At 32.8% G+C, this 17,819-nt stretch overlaps 1 protein-coding gene across 1 annotated transcript in view; it reads left to right on the top strand.

Annotated features, from left to right (window-relative positions):
• LOC100369245 (DNA-(apurinic or apyrimidinic site) endonuclease 2-like) overlaps positions 1 to 17,819 on the top strand; it is a 49,223-nt gene that overhangs the window by 20,757 nt on the left and 10,647 nt on the right. Inside the window, exons 2-5 of the mRNA XM_002739670.4 lie at positions 1,322 to 1,405; positions 4,429 to 4,615; positions 11,186 to 11,332; positions 13,595 to 13,667. Of these exons, the coding sequence (XP_002739716.2) occupies positions 1,322 to 1,405; positions 4,429 to 4,615; positions 11,186 to 11,332; positions 13,595 to 13,667 (491 nt within the window). The remainder of the gene's footprint in view (positions 1 to 1,321; positions 1,406 to 4,428; positions 4,616 to 11,185; positions 11,333 to 13,594; positions 13,668 to 17,819) is intronic.

Here is a 17,819-nt window from a genome sequence, read left to right as displayed (position 1 = left end):
GTTGACTTTTTTTTGCGATCCTGATTATCGTTTCCATTTAGTCCCTGTTAAGTAAAAGGTAGCAATATTTTTGACAGTGACACGAAAACAAAGCATCGGACAAACAGGAAATTACACAGCCCTTACACACTGCTAACTGTTTTCATTTTCGAAGGCTAAAAGTTTCTGAATTGTTTGGTGATTGGTGTTGAATGTCGAATTCACACCTCTGTTCTTTTTTATCTCCATGCTTGCAGCTTGATCTGCGTAATAATTTATGAAATAAGAATCCGGGCTTGGTCAATGTGTTTCCACCAAATAAAGTTTTAATACGATGTTATAATTATGACAATCACGCCATGGATCAAGCTAACTTGAATCCACTCTAAATTTATCTGTATTTGGGTCGATCTCGATTATTTTTGTTATCCAATTAAACGCCGCTTTTAACCCACTTGCCCTCGCCGTGACCCGACGCGTTCACCAATTTTAACAAAATGTCAATTTATTTCCACGCGACTGTCATTTATTTAGTAACTGTGATGTCGTTTTTTTAATTATTTTATAGTGATCACTATAATGTTTAGAATGTCAAAATATGTTCTCTTTTATTTTAATTTTGAAAGTTTTACTCAGACGATCTTTGAAATAAAACAGTGTAGTGACGTGCCTAGTAACCTGCTAAATAACGAGATAATTCCGACGTCAAATTCTATTTTGTCCAGCAACAGTGTACAAACGTGCGCCGGTGTCGGTGACGATCACGGTGACCAGCTATACCAGAACGGACATATTTCGCATCTAACTGAACCCCATGCAACAAAAAATGATACTATGTGTTCATTATGGTTCATTCTTCCTCGACGAACAAGTACATAAGTGACAATTTAGTCAAAGACGAGAAAACTGCATAAGAAATTTGCCTTATTTACACGTATCGGCAATGCAAGCTGCCATGCGACTTCCCTTTCTGACGTCACAAGGGGAATTTCTGTATGCAAATGGAAGCTAATGAGGAGCCTCGTTTTAAAATACACAAAAATAAAGTTGCCGTAGACTGAGTTTAAAACACATTTTTTCACTTAAAAAAAATAATTCATGCTTAGAAACATAAAAATTAATAATATTTATGTATCAATTAATAATTTTAGGCGTGAAAATAGCAGCCATTTCACAGGCACTTTAAAGGTGACCAGCTAGATGAGGCCAATGCTGTTGTAGAAGGATATAACTCATATTTCAATATGTCTCTTTGTTATTTAAAGGTGACCAGCTAGATGAGGCCAATGCTGTTGTAGAAGGATATAACTCATATTTCAATATGTCTCTTTGTTATTTAAAGGTGACCAGCTAGATGAGGCCAATGCTGTTGTAGAAGGATATAACTCGTATTTCAGTTTTTCAAAAGGAAGACAAGGATACTCAGGTGAGAAAACTTCTCGTGATTATTATTTGTTGACATTGTCGCTTTACAAATAATGAGTCAGTCAGTCAGTCAGTCAGTCAGTCAGTCAGTACTGAGTTTGGTAAATTGTGCAAAAACACATTTGAATTGAGTGATATAAATCGAAGCAAGAAGCCAAATCAAAAAACCCAAATGTGAAAAAGTTCCCACAAAAAAAAGTAATTTCCCAACATAGAGGGCAGTGTTACTTTGCTTAATTTCTTTGTCAAAAACAGAGGGCGATATTAGCAGATTGGTTGGCATTGAAAAAAAAAACAGGTGAGATAAAGGAATTCTTTTCGTAAATGCCAATTAAGGGGCCTGCATTGATAGATGAGATTTAAATAGATGGAATTGTAGAAGAGTTGACGATATTCAGTATTAGTATTGCTAGAGTCATCAGTTCTTTAAATCTGGAAATACATTTCTATCGACCACCTTTTTCGTTTCAAATTGTAACCTATTTTTTGTAAACCAAGAGTTTTCTTGTTATGATTGAATGATTCTGTATCTGGATTATCTGTCCCTATAGGTATTATCTTGTTTCTTAATTACAAGTGTAGAAATAACAGTATCCAGAATATTTATTTTATGTGGCTTTGTTTTGCAATTAGTGTTCAAAGTGACTTTAGAATTTACATACATGACTGTGTACGTGTACAAATTATCGTTAGAATTACTTCTCTTTTGTTCTTTTCTGCCTAAAACCTGAGATTCTATGATATTGCTGTGATATATGAGAAGCATTTTGGAAGAAATTGAATTAATTAGTTGCTATAGAAACTTGAAAAACATCTATTTAAAGATGTGCATACATGTACGGTACATTGTATAGTGCCAAATTAGATTTCTGGCCTTGTTCGTAAGTCTAGAATCATAATGAAAACTTGTTTACAACTATTTGGCAACATCTTGAACAATTATCATTTCAAAACATCTGAGTAAACATGGTAGAACAACTTTTTATCCTGGACATGACAATGTATGTTTCTGGTCAGCTTGGGTACCTTGAACACTTTATTTTGCCACTGCATAGCGCCCTCTGTTGACAAATTGATTGAATCTGTATAATTCTTTGTTATTCTATTTGTGTTGTATAGCTAATGAAAGGTACTCAACATAATCATGTAGGCCATTGTAACAATTAAATATAAACACAAAAATGCATACTCAAACTTGCTGATATTATTTAAAATATTTTTATGTAATTTCAGGTCATGTTTGACTCCATTGTTCAACTGAAATCATTATAAAATCTGCCTAAAACAAAAAAAATGTGCTGAAATACCAGTGTATAAGGATAAGCTTACAAAATAGAGGGCAGTATTTCCATGTTTAATTTACTGGAATCATATATAGACCGTGGACTGACCCTGAATTTACAATATTCAAATTTTCCCTAGATGACTATTTGGCATTCACGTACCTGAGGAAAGGGATGCGAGTCTCACTGGTGAAACATGATTGGCTAATTTACTTTATTGTGTGGTAACATTGTGCATTCCAATTTTAAAATCTACAGTCATACAAATGTCTGTTTAAATTGAATTGAAATGTTGTGGTCTGAAATGATCATGATTTTGGTGTGAATATAATCATGAACATTTTGTGTTATTTTCCCATTTTTCTCCATGGTCAATTAAATGAGTTCTCACAATTTATTCTCTCTACAGACAGAATTGCAAATGATAATTAAATTGTTATTGCTATTGCTGCTTGATAACATCATTATTTGTTAATGGCAATGATAGATGGAATGATAAGAAATATGATATGGCTGATTCAGTTTTAGATCAATCTTACGTTCTGTTTTGTTTGTTAATTGTTGTCTTAAGAGAATTCCTCAAGAATGGACTCCATATTGAATTTGATATATTCTATAAATATCGGGACAAGTGTTGAAGAATTATGCACTTGCACACATCAAAACATGAACAATTTTGTCAACCACTAGTATACATCTATATGGTTCGTACTGAACCATGAAAACAAGGCTTCCTAGGTGTTTAGAATATATGGTGTGTGTGTTGTCTTAATGGATGATAGGGATGTTTTGTGATGCAGAATAATACATTCACAATACATGTCTTGCATCAAGTTTGTTTTTTCTGTTTAATAACATATTTTGTGGCTATGTAAGGAAAAGAATCACACAATTGTCTGGGAGTTTTTGTCTCACACTCGCCAACTTGAGAAATAATGTTAAATCTTATTTTTCAGGACTTGGGGAGTGTGGGATTCTTATAATCTTACTTTTTATATTTTATGTATATTTTATTCTGGTATTTTGGATTGGATATACTTTCAACCCCTTCTTGAAATCCACCAGTATCATTGTTTTGATATTTGGAATGTAATGCCGGTACATACAGGAGGGCAGATCTTGGCTAGAGGTCAGGAGGTGAGGTCCTGGTTGGAGGTCATGTGGTCAAAACCTTAGCTGGAGGTCTTGTGGTCAGGTATTGGTTGAAGGTCAGGTTTTGGCGGTTAGGTGGTCAGGTCTTGGCTGGAGGTCAGGAGGTGAAGTCTTGGCTGGTGGTCAGTAGGTCAGGTTTTGGCTAAATGTCAGGTGCTCAGTTCTTGGTTTGAAGTCAGGTGGTTAAGTCTTGGCTGGAGGTCAGGAGGTGAGGTCAGATTTGTGCCTTGTTACTTTACTTTTGACGGAAGGTGATATCTTCTTTTTCTTGAGTTATAATGACAGTTGAGTTGAATTATTCTGCATTAAACTATTATATATTTTTTGAAATTATCCCCTACTATTTCAACCAGAGAACATTACACTATAATAAAAACACAGAAATATCTTAGAGGGCATAAGAATATAAGTGGGTTACATAATTATAAACCCCCATAGAAACTTATCTACCAAGAAATTATAGTAGAAAGAGAAATTAGATAACAAGTCATATGAGAAAAGTCTTTTTTTTTATAGACATGCAAAATGTATTCTTTAATATTCTTCTTCTCAATCGTATCTTCAAACAGCTTTTTCGTTTTCATAATAGGTGTTGCAACATTCTGTCACAATGACTTCACACCTCTAGCTGCAGAAGAAGGACTGTCTGGAATCCTCTCATCTTCAGCAGGAAATGAGGTTGTTGGTAACTATGGCAACCAAACTGACTTCACAGATGAAGAATTACGTTCCCTTGACAATGAAGGAAGAGCCTTGTTATCACTTCATAAGATAAAGTAAGTTTTGAATGCTTGTTGCTCATGTTGCTAGGGTTACAAAAGGAGGAAGAAAAGATCACACAGCATGGAGCAAGATCCGGTATCACAAGATGAGACAAGCTGACATACATTCCTCTTCAGGCAGTGGAGTATTACTCATTTAATCCTGACATCCTTGTCAATGCCTTTCTATATACCGCAGACGTATACAAATAACCTGGTGGTTTGTATACATTGAACAAAACCACTGCAGGCGGCTCACAATGGATCTTGTAAAGTCAACTTCACTACCTAAACAACCGCAGGGTTGTGACATGAGTGCATGTGTTACTATACACAGTATTTTATTAAAAAAAAGGCAATTAATCAGCACTGAATGCAGCTTGCGAGGATAACGTGAGAATGAATCACGCTCGGTTAGTCATGCTATTCTTATTTTGCATTCACTAATTATATATTTGTTGACTGTGGTCATGAGGTTGAGGCTCTTGATAAATTAAAATTACATTATTAATGAAACTTGTAGTTAATTAATAATATCATCTATATAGCTTAAAACAATGTTTATATTGCTGAAAACATATATTCATAACATTCCCATTGCATTAAGCAAATATATATACTGACTGTGGCCCCAAATGTGATAAAACACAACAAAATAATTAATTAACATAATATTGTCCAGTGACATAGTTTTGCAAATTAGTGTTTGTGTAAACATTGCTAAGCAAACAAACACTTGCCCAGCTGTCAGTGTCTTCTTTCACCCATGTATGTTTACATACCAATTGCCAAATACATAATTAATGACTGAATTTTTTTGAAATGTATCACATTTGCCGACTTCAAACAAAATGTGTCACAGTAAACAATGTTTCTTAGCATCATTGTTTACAAACAGTAATGCTGTTGATACTCTGAAATATTTAGTTCTACAAATGTAAATTTACTTTACAGAAACCTACTGGTGTACAATGTACTTGTATCTCAGGTCACTACTATTTAAATTTAATCAAGATTTTAGTGATCTATTCGGACGTAGTCCTAGAAAAGGGATTATCATATTTCTTTTTTTAGTTGAACAATGCTAATAATTAGAACTTCTATCATTCTTTCTGTGTTTGTTCCATGTTTCTCACCTCCACTGACTGAAATCCACTCTAATAATACAACCATTCAAATATATCATTTTCAGTTTTTCTGAGAGAGAATTTGTCTACCTACAATAAATTATTATTGTTCAATGTTCCTATTAAATTATGGTATTTTAAATTACTGTAAATTACTGTAATTTTCGCTGAAAAAGCTTTTTGGGTGTTTTGTATGAATTTTATTTTCACTGTATTATTCCTTCAGTGACAAGTACATTTTTGTATGAAAATATTTCAACCTAATTATTATCATTTAATAATTACCACAGCATAAGTATTTTATTATCACTTAAATTAGGCAAAAAATTGTATGAAAAAACATTATAGTCCCCAAAAGTAAAAATGATGTCTTTATTTTTACATAATGGCCCTGAGAAAGTTGTGACATCTGTTCACTAAAACACCTTGATTTAGAAGTTAAATATAAGAGCGGTTCTCAAATTGTCCATTCTCACTGAGTAACTTGGATCCTCACTAACAAAAATTCTGAATATACCGTTAAAATCCTAATATAAACCGTATATAATAATAATAATAATGAATTTATTGCATCCTTAGAAATAATTTCCTTTGGTTGAACAGCAATAAAATGTTAATAATAAAGTACAATACATATAAAACTAAAGTAAAAGTAAAATGTCAGTTATTGTTATTTCTGATTTCAAATATTTTGTATATGTAATAGTAACCACACCCCCAATTCCAGCTTTGGGGTTAAAGAGTTCTTAACAAAAATTGAAAACATGAAAAGTACCTATTACTAACCGCACCCCCAATTCAGCAAGATCGTGACTGACTTCATTGTTTCAACCAGCTGGTCCAAAACGGCATTGTTCCTAATCCTATTCATTTGTTTCGACAACATGCCTAAAAATATTCACACCTATATATTGTTCAGCGGTGATAATATGTCAGACACGCAGTGCAACTGTTTTTGTTCTGGCGACAACCTTCGTCAATACTCCTTATACGTCTGTGTTTCAAAAGTTTTCAATAATGAGCTTTTATGACAGTAAAAGTGTTAAATTCTTCTTCAATGCTCAGTTTATCTTTGGATAACAACTAATTTCTTGATTTAAGAAGAATTCATGTCATTTTACTATGGAAATCAAAGTCAAAAGATCGCACTACATTATCGGTAAATCTCTTCCTGTTTAAGATGGAACACTGAGTTTGGATATAATTAGTAATGAGTAAAAAATATGAATAGACAATGATGGTTGCCCATTGAAAAATATGCACACCACAGCATTCAATATACTCTATTTGCTCTAAGCACTCCAATAGCAGTGAATATAAACCAAGAATTGCATGTTAAAATAGTACGATGTAATTTTATTCATAAAAACACACCTGCACTTTACATAAGTGTATGCACTTCTAATAGAGCAAATATGGTATTGTTATAATTCTAATTTGTGTTTGTTTATTAGTCCCTGTTTGAACAAAGTACAAGCAGTAAACATTTGTTGTTAGATGGAATAATTGTTTTTCTGATGTGAAACAGCTAGGGTGAGATCTCTTCACCTATATTGTTTACAGTTTATATTGATAACCTCAGTAATGAACTATCCTCCTTTCCAGAGAATTAATCATTTATTTTACGCTGACGATATTGTAGTATTCAGCACAGGAGCGTATGGTCAACAATTACTAGTTGATACTTGTGGACAGTATGGCAAACTTAACTCTATCTTTTTTAATGAGAAAAAACCTTATGTATGTTAATTCAGCCACGTTTTCAAAGGTTAAGGAATGTGTCAATTTATTTAAGTGGTAGACTACTTGATTACATCACTGTATATAAATATCTGGGACACTTGATCACTAGTGACCTTAATGACAACGTTGACATTCAGGCCAAATCTCGTCTCTTTTATGCGAGAGGCAACGCGATTATTCGCGATTTTAAATTTGCGTCCTTAGCTGTTAAATGTCATTTATTTTCTGTATTTTGTGATATTCCATATTGTGCATTTTTGTGGTCTAATTTTACACTTTGTAGTTTTAACATATTTGGCACATATACATCATGCATGCTGGAATATATGTCCATATGTCAGTTTGGTTTATAATCAGATCAACGATGGCCGACTGGCATCCTGGCATCGGCAAATATGGTATCTTGGACAGGATTTGTTGGTTTTTGTTCAAATTTGTTACAAACATTCGACATGTTGAGATGCATGTCCATGGTGATTTGTTTCATGTTTGAATCCAAAATGACCACATGGCAGCCATCTTGTTTTTTCAAAATGTATCACTGACATGTTTTTTTCTCTCTTCGAATTATACATGTTATGATACATGTCCATGACAATTAATTTCACAATCAGATCAAAGATGGTTGACTGCCTACTATTTATCTCTGTACATGAGCCTGTACAAATGAAATTCAGTTTGGATACAAAAAATGAATAGCATATCCTGTTTAAAGGGAAGGTAAATGTTGTGAATTTTTATAGTTGTCTAATATTATGTGTATGTGCTGTTAATTACAATGTGTTTGTTGTTGAAAATTGCGTGTGTTGAATTCTAAGGGTTTCAATACATGCCTCCCTAAGGCTACATACACCGCCATGTGACTATGACTGACAATTTAAGTGTAGCACCGTGACATAATCTCATTGGATTAATCCATGACAACATTGGAGAGTCAAAATTCTTGCTCACTGCCAGCGAACTGTGGCACCCATTGAATTTATTCACGGTTACTGTGCAAAGCTGTGTTCCAGAGAGATGCCGACCTTCAAATATTATGTGTGTGCAAACGATAACTGTTTTTCACTTTTTGTCCTAAAAAAGAAGGTCTTGTATGGGAGGCAAACATTAAGACGGAATTTGTATTTGACTTATTCGGGCTAATTAATTCATTTTCAGTAAAATTAGTTAGGCGTCATTTTCAAATATTTAAATCTTTCCTGACACTAATTTTAATTGTAATTGAGGTTTTCCCAATAGTTATTGACGCTTATTCAAGAGTATGGTTCACTGTGGCTAGCATGTTGGGTTAAACCTCTTTTCGACAATGAGCTGTTATCACGGCAAAACAAATTTCTTCAATGCTCAATTTAACTTTTGAAAACAACTATTTTTTTTATTTCAAAAAAAATAATGCTGTTTTCCCATCAATTTCAAAGCCAAAAGATCATACTATAACATCGGTAAATTTATTTTGTGTGGCGTTTGCCATTAAGTTGCTGAACTGTCATTAACATATTTAAAGGAGCTATGGTAATTTGAACACGGCACAATCCAGCATATTTTGATTGGTTAATTAGCAACTTGACCTATCAGGTCTACTCGTATATCGAAAAACATGGCAGATATCGTATTGCATCGGGAGTTTACATATGACCGAAATTGTTGCATTTCATAACAATTCAACAAATTTATTTTCTGTACATTAATATAATAACTACTGAGCAATAATCAATTTCAACACTTCAAAAACAAGTAAGTTATTCACTTGTGAAATGTAGCATGACCAGATTGTGCTACCGTGAGCATTTGCTACTAAGCAACTCTTGTTTGTTTTTATTTGAAACTTCTTTTAAAATATACTTTACGTTACCAACAAAACTGAAAAAATATTTTATTTTTTGGTCATCTTGTGAAATTTTGTTTTTTGATCGACTAATTTTTAACAAGTTTGTGACGCCTATTTTACAACTAAATTAAGGCCTTTCACTTTTCCCTGACACCTAGTTTTGAGTGACGCAAAAACAAGAGATTTGTAGTGAGTTGGGTCCTAACCCAAACTCATGTTTTTTTCACACTGCACAAACACACTTTTCAATCAAATCTTAGATATTCAGACGATAACACGTCACAGTGTCTTTAAAAGTACCCGGATGTTACATATATGTGTGCGTTGTTTATCAACTCAAATAATTACTTCCATGCCTATTGATAATATCTCTGCCATAGATGCATATATAAGGATGAAAAATTTTAACACTCATAATTTAAATCAGTATGTTTATTAGTAAGCAAAAAAACAAAATAAAAGTACCGGTAGTGCCTTGACTTACACTTTAATTTCTGACCATATATTTTGATTTCTGTTGATACTAGACTAACCAATTATTCATTCTCAATTACTAATTATGCTTTTTGTCCATATTTTTTGGCATGAATAACATTTCCCCTAATTCCAACGGGGACTATGTCATTAACGATGTCATGGAATGCATTGTGACATTGTTCATAAATTATCGCATAATTTCTGAACTCTGACCTTGTTTCTGACACACTGTTAAATCCTTAGGCAGTCTACATGTACAAAATATTCATTTTCCCCCACAATATTTGTTGTTACATGACCTTGTATTGAATTATGGGCAAGAGCTGAAGATACTGCCCCTGCCCCCCCCCCCAGCCCCTGCCCCCTTCCCAGCCCTCTCTGTTACATTCATTCATGTAATTCAATATATTTGATTGACGTTTATCACTGTTTATCTTCAACACTCAATCTTATCTTCAACTTGTCATTCTCTCCATTGGTTCTAACTAGAACATAGTAGACAAAGTCGAGGCCCGGTCATTATTTAGTTGTATAACACTCGTGTACTAGCACGTTGACATGGTGACGACAGACTATTTTGTATGATAATTGCAAATCATTATTTTTTTCTAAAAGGAGGAGAACAAAATATTCATAACATTATCTCTATTAGAATGATTTCCACATTATGACAACATCACCGTTCTCAGGGTGTGAGTAGTTGCTGTCTTCATTGTGGTGCTCAACTCACCTGTGTATACTGTGATTCTTTTCATTTTGAAGTTAACTCTTCAGTGCCTGTTATTTTCCCACAAGTCAATACAGTAGGCATCAGAGTTATTGTTGACAGTAATTCAGCAATCTTACGGAAATAATTTCATTTATACTTTAGTAAAGTATTCAAGCAGTTGAAACATCATTACTTTCCCTCAATTGATATCTTCAATTTAATATTGGGAGCAGTCTATATGTTATAATTTGTTGCAAATCTAACAAGCCCACTGGTTTTTAATCACCTTACGATTCTCTCAGGGTCAGCTCTTTTTGACACTCAATTGAAAACGAATGTCAACATAAATGTACTGTATCAAATTGCCTCATTTAAAATGTTCTACAGATAAATGAGATCACCAAGCTTTTATACTTCATGCCAGGTTTACATTTCATTTTATGTGACATATAATTATATCTCTTAATGCTTCTTCAATTTTTCTAATAAAAATGTCATCAGATTATAATTTATTTATAAATTCAATATTAGTTATTGAATTCCAGAAAGTTATCTAACAATTATCTGAACTGGATGTGTGGACCACTATTATTTATTACACATTTATTCGTATATATATTCTGTATTAAGCGCTCCACAGACTATTTCATCTTGCCAAACAAGAAATTTAATCCGGATTTAACCTCATTATTTTCTTAAAGATCCAGTGCAGGTAAAAATGAAGATGTTGTCATTATTAATGTGTACTGTCCTCGCTGTGAACCAGACGACCAAGAAAGATTAAACTTTAAATTGAGATTTTATTCTTTGCTTCAGACAAGATGTGAAGCATTGTTATCCGCTGGAAGGTAAGATAAACTGTATCAAGCCCATGTCATTCTATAGCTTAATAAATTAAAAGTGAAGCCACCCTGCAGCAGTTTGGGTTACGAAGTCCATTTTTTATAATATTGTACAAACTGCAGTAAGATGTGATTTCTTTTATCTGTATGTGTTTATGAATATTGATATACATGTATTTGCATCTTGTGTATTTCACTAAAACCACTCATCTGATTTCAATGAACGATTCAATTTGTACATAGATGCTGTGGTATAATTATCACACAAACTACAAGATTAGTTTTTGTTGAAATCAATGAATATTAATTACCAAATGTGCATAATGATAATTTTTTAGCTGTTTTTAATGAACCACTCAATAGATTTTAATAAAGCTTGGTGGATTGGTGCTCTGGGATAATCAACAGATATAATTCATATTTGGTTCAATCCATAAATATTTGATTGGCATGTCTGATTGAATTTTTTGGGTTCTACTGAAGTCTCAAGAACCGACAGGATATTTCAATATAGCTTAGTGCTCTGATATATTCCACAGACCTGATGTGTGAGTTTGGGGCTGAACTGTGTGCATAATAATCATAATATTTCCATAATAATTATCTCTATTTTCCCTGATATGCAATCCTATATTTGTCTGTGTCTGTTCATATGTCTGCATCCCTGTACATATTGGATATGAAAACATTTCTGAACCAGATCTCAGTCATGAATGCATCAATTGATCATTTATATAAGATGGTCAGATGGTGGCCATTTTAGTGCCAAAAAATAATCAAATTTCTGACTCTTCAGGACCAGATTTCTGTCATGTATGGATGGATTTTGTTCAAACTTTGTAAATACATTGACAAATCATAACATATGGTACATTGCGTATATCACTTGTATCCATGGCTATTGTTAGCATACATGATTTATTTTTCTATAGAAACATCTTCTTTATTTTTGTACAAACAAAAACCTTTGTCTATTAAAGAGTACACATTTTTGGAAAATTTATGTTATTTTGTTTTTTGGAAAGTGGTTTGGGTTTTGAGGTGCTGCTGGTACATTCCTATCATTTTCTTGTACAGTTCTTCCAGTATAAAGGGATATTAAAACACTTGAGATAAATGTATGTGTATGATAAATACTTATTTTTCCCTAGAATTGCAAATATTACTCCTGTAATTGCTAATATCAATATTGACAAATCCAATAAATATATATATATATATATCGGTAATTCTGAAACAGGGGCTTGCAGTGAGCATGAATCTGTTCATTAGACCATCAGTGGTCATTTCTCAGGCATGCTCTGATCAATTTTGTTCAAAGTTGGTTAAAGTCAATTTTAAGTCAGAATGGAAAACCTAGTAGAAATCCCAACTGTGATTTGTTTTTTGTTTTGTTTACTTTTGAAGAACTGTTTGCCAGTTTTTTCCAAAATGAAAAATCAAAACTTGGTATATATCACATATAGTTACTGATGCATTCAGTTTGTTGATAACATACCCCCGGTAATACGCATGTGTATCTATATACAATACATAGCATGGTTAACATAATGAATACCTGAATAATCTATTTACATCTTCCTTCGTTATAATTAACACTGTCACTAAAAACTGGATGGGGACTCTGTCATTGGCAATGACTTGTTATTTATCAGTATTATTATATATTCTGAATTTTTAATTTTGCCATGATTCAATATTTCGCCATTCTTATATACCTTTTTGATCATAAAAAATGATCATTCCCAATGTGCTCAACTATGAAAAATGTGATCATTTTCGTTCAGTGAACTCACCCACTTTACACCAATTCACCTGTTTTAGTTAGAACCACTGCTCTCTTAAAGTAATTGAATGCTATTACCAATCTTTCTGTCATTACTGTTTTTAACCGAACAGTAAATGTCTTCCATTAAGATTTCATATTACATTAGTCTGTGCATAATTGTGTAAATATTACTATATATGGTGCAAATAGGTTGTAATTTGGCAAGCCATTGTTTTCATTCTTTATATTCACGTATTTTGATTAGTTCTACTATAATGCTATTTACTAATTTCTTTGTTGCAGAAATTCTTTTTTTTTTTTTTTTAGTTAGATTGACATTACATAAAATTACATATTCAACAGTTAATGGGAGTCGGTCATGAAGTCATTTTATTTTATTGTGCCGTCAAATCGGTTGGTTAAAAATCATAAGTCTTATAATGGAAAACACTTAACAAGACTGCATTATTTTCTATACATTATTTGGCTTTCATTTTCAGACATGTAATTGTTGTTGGTGACATGAATGTGTCTCATAAAGCTATCGATCACTGTGACGCTGCTGTGAACCCAGTAAGTATTCTATAGATGTTTACAACACATGTGTATAATTACACTGAATTCAAGTTTTCAATCCCAATTTGTCTCAAGTTAAAATATAGTAGTGTTGGAATGATCAATTTATGAAAAGTGGCAAAAACATCGTAAGCAATATCAACAAATGTGAGTGAAAAATATGAGGTTATCACTGCTAAGTATGCATGATGGCAGTTCCATGATCACTTTACCCTGTGTAGCAGAGGTCATGTGAGCTTTTTCTCAGTATACTTAGCAGATTTGCATGATAACCTTATTATTATATATCTTTTCCCATACTTGCAGTAATAATTTAATGGGAGATAACAGCTCAAAATCACTTTACAAGATTTGCAGCTGTACTACCATTTATAGTCAGTGACAGGTTAATCTCTTCCCACCTTGCACTGGAGTAATTCTGTATCAAAGGTAAACAAATTAAAGGAAAGTGTTTGTATGTGATGTCAATAGTCTGTATTGTGTTTAATGCTGTTGGAGTTATGTAAAACCCTTCTAAGTCTGGTAGAAAAAAAAAAAAAATCGAGCATGACATTTGCGTAACATTGAAGGCTGCAACGTGATGAAAATAGAATCATATCCCTGAACTCATGCAGTACACTGTGTATCGGTTGATACAATGTCTTAATTCATGCATACTTGGCAGTATTCACATAATATCAGTCACGGAATAAATTGACATGTGACACTGTAATTGTATGATAGATGAGAAGTGTCATTTTTTGTGATTGATACTTATAAAATGCTAGAGGGAATGTATAATATGGCTTCCTGTGACGGAAATTAAATACATTAGTGTCTTATTTTGCTCTGTGGTAATCAGTGATATTCTAGTGGAAATCATATTTATGTTGTATTGTTCATGCAGAGTCACTCAGTGGCCAAAATTGATATACATATAAATGCTTGAAAATAATTTTATGTAGAGCTAGGTCAAACTAAGTTATTTGTTACAGTATGGAAACCACTGTGATCACAATGTCACTTATTTTGTATTTTTGACATTAAAGTACTTAGACAATGATAAGGTATTTTGTAATAACATTCATCATGAAATTTAACTCTCTAGATTTCAATAATTACTGTGGTCACATCTATGAACTATGAACCGATCTCTTTCTCAGCAAAAACTTTGAAACTGCTCTATCAATTTTGTTCGAAACAGGGACTTCTTTTTTATGTTCCAGCTGTCCATTTATTATCTGGCATCATTTCTCGGACATGTGTGGACTGATTTTATTCAAAGTTGTTACAAAAACAAGTAATGAAATACTACATGTGCACATCCAATTTCTCCTTTGGGTTGACCTTTGACTGGCTGGTGACCAAATTTGTCCCCCAAAACAAAACCAAAAATAATAATTTGTCATCATTCGTTTAGTACAAAAGCAAGCCATAATTGTTTGCATGATCATTTTGTGATTTGATTCAGTATGGCAGACTGGCAGTCATATTGGTAATGATATACACATTACATGTTTTGTGATTTGATTCAGTATGGCAGACTGGCAGCCATATTGGTAATGATATACACATTACATGTTTTGTGATTTGATTCAGTATGGCAGACTGGCAGCCATATTGGTAATGATATACACATTACATGTTTTTTGTTTTGATTCAGTATGGCAGACTGGCAGCCATATTGGTAATGAAATACACATTACATGTTTTTTTAGTCCCCGTTCGGACGCAGTCCGAAAACGTGGACTTATGTTTTGACCTCCGTGTGTCCACACGTGCGTCTGTGCGTGCGTCCGGACCTGTATCTTAGAAATGCCGAGACCAATCACAATCAAACTTCACACATACATCATACAGACATACCAATCCAAAAACCCCATTAGAAAATAGAATTTGTAAACAATGCCCATTACAGGAAGTTGAAGACGAATTACACTTTCTTTTAGTTTGCCCACGATATCAAACAGATAGAAATGATTTTATTTCCAATATTTTATTCCCCAAAGAAATCATTACCAACCTGCAAAAATTCACATATTTAATGAAAAGTAATGACAGAAATATAATAAAACTTTTAGGGGAATTTTTACATAAATCATTCATTTTAAGAAATGAGCTTTTGGATATAATACCTTGACTCTTTTTTTTCTATTTTTTACGTCATCATACTTTGATATTATTTTAATCACTTATATATTTATTGCTGTAAACCAATAGAACATTTGTAATTCTAAGGATGCAATAAAGTTATTATTATTATTATTATTATTACATGATATTATACATATGTACGTCAATTTGTTTCACGATCTGATTCAAGATGGTCGAATGGCGGCCATTTTTGTGCTAAAAATCATCAAAATCAAGCATTTCTCGGCTGTTTACAAATGGATTATGTTCAAACTTGGTATATATATTAGACATTATACGACCTTGATGAACATCATTTTGTTTTACGATCTGATTCAAGATAGCCAACTGGCGGCCATTTTTGTGCTAAAAAATCCAAAAAATCAACCATTTCGCGGCTATTTACAGATTGATTTTGTTCAAACTTGGTACATACATTAGACATTAAGGGTTCCTGATGCTTGTCATTATAATTTTCAGATTGGATTCAAAATGGCTGACTGGCGGCCATTTTGTTTTAATGATTGGGCTTCTAGAGCCATATCTCTTAAATGCTTTGACTTATTACATTTAAATTTTATATATTCGTTATACATCATGTTATATATATACATGTATTCAAAATAGCTGACTGATGCCATATTGATAATGATATACACATTACATGTTTTTTTGATTTGATTCAGTATGGCAGACTGGCAGCCATATTGATAATGATATACACATTACATGTTTTTTGTTTTTTGATTTGATTCAGTATGGCAGACTGGCAGCCATATTGATAATGATATACACATTACATGTTTTTTGTTTTTTGATTTGATTCAGTATGGCAGACTGGCAGCCATATTGATAATGATATACACATTACATGTTTTTTGTTTTGATTCAGTATGGCAGACTGGCAGCCATATTGACAATGGTTTACATATGCATGTTGTTTTTTTCATTTTGATGAAAACCAACTGTTTACTAGTATGTCTTGGTCAACTTTATTAAAACTTGATGGGCTACTGATGCACATAATTTGTGTGTGCGACTTTATTCAAAATGGTTGTTTGAACGAATTTTGAAACAGGGACTTACCGGTATAATTTGGTCCCCGCCTGTCCATCCGAAGTCGTATTTAAGAACCCTGTGGACTAAATCTGTTCATTCTTTGCATATGTGCTAGTACTTTATCTCGGACATACATGTATGCACATAATGGTTTACTGATTCAATCCAAGATCGCTGACTGGCAGCCATTTTGTTTTTTGAAAATGTGGTATCTTATACATGCTTTGTCAGTTTTTGTTTAAATTTGGTACATATGTTAACCATGTTAAGATATATCTCTATGGTGATTTGTTTTCCAAACGGATCAATGATGGCCGATGTACTGTCAGCCATTTTGTTTTTTAAATGTGGTATTTTGTGCATGCTTTGTCAGTTTTTGTTCAAATTTGATACATACATTGTACATTTTATATTACATGTCCATTACAATTTGTTTTACAATTGGATCAAAGATGGTTAACTGGTGGCCTTCTTGCTTTTTGACCACCTACTATAATATCTCCAAGGCTTATATGAATCATTTTCATTTATTTTTGGAACATACATCAAAAATATAAGAATACATGCTCATGACAGTTTGTTCCATAATCAGACCAAAGATGGTCGACTGGCATCCATCTTGGTTTTTTGTAAACGTGGTATCTTTGACAGGATTTGTTGGTTTTTGTTTAAATTTGATACAAATTTTACACATGTTGAAATCTTGTTTTTTTAAATGTAATGTTGACATGTTTTTTTTTCCTTCAAATTTTCTCTTCTTTACATGAGCCTGGACAAAGAAAAATCAGTTTGGATACAAAAAATGCATGAAATAGCATATACTGTCAGTTTCATTACTGACCATTTATTTGATTTTGGAAGAGTCATTTAATTCATCTAATTTCTGTTAATACTAGACCAGCCAATTATTTGCTCTCAATTACAAACTATGCTTTTGGTGCATATTACTTCATTTTTGGCATGAAAACATTTCCCCTG

This window comes from Saccoglossus kowalevskii, chromosome 3, assembly GCF_978046115.1.
Source record: "Saccoglossus kowalevskii chromosome 3, keSacKowa6.1, whole genome shotgun sequence".
Classification (NCBI taxonomy): domain Eukaryota; kingdom Metazoa; phylum Hemichordata; class Enteropneusta; family Harrimaniidae; genus Saccoglossus; species Saccoglossus kowalevskii.
Note: the sequence above shows the minus strand (reverse complement) of the source record. Positions and strands in the feature narration are given on the sequence as shown.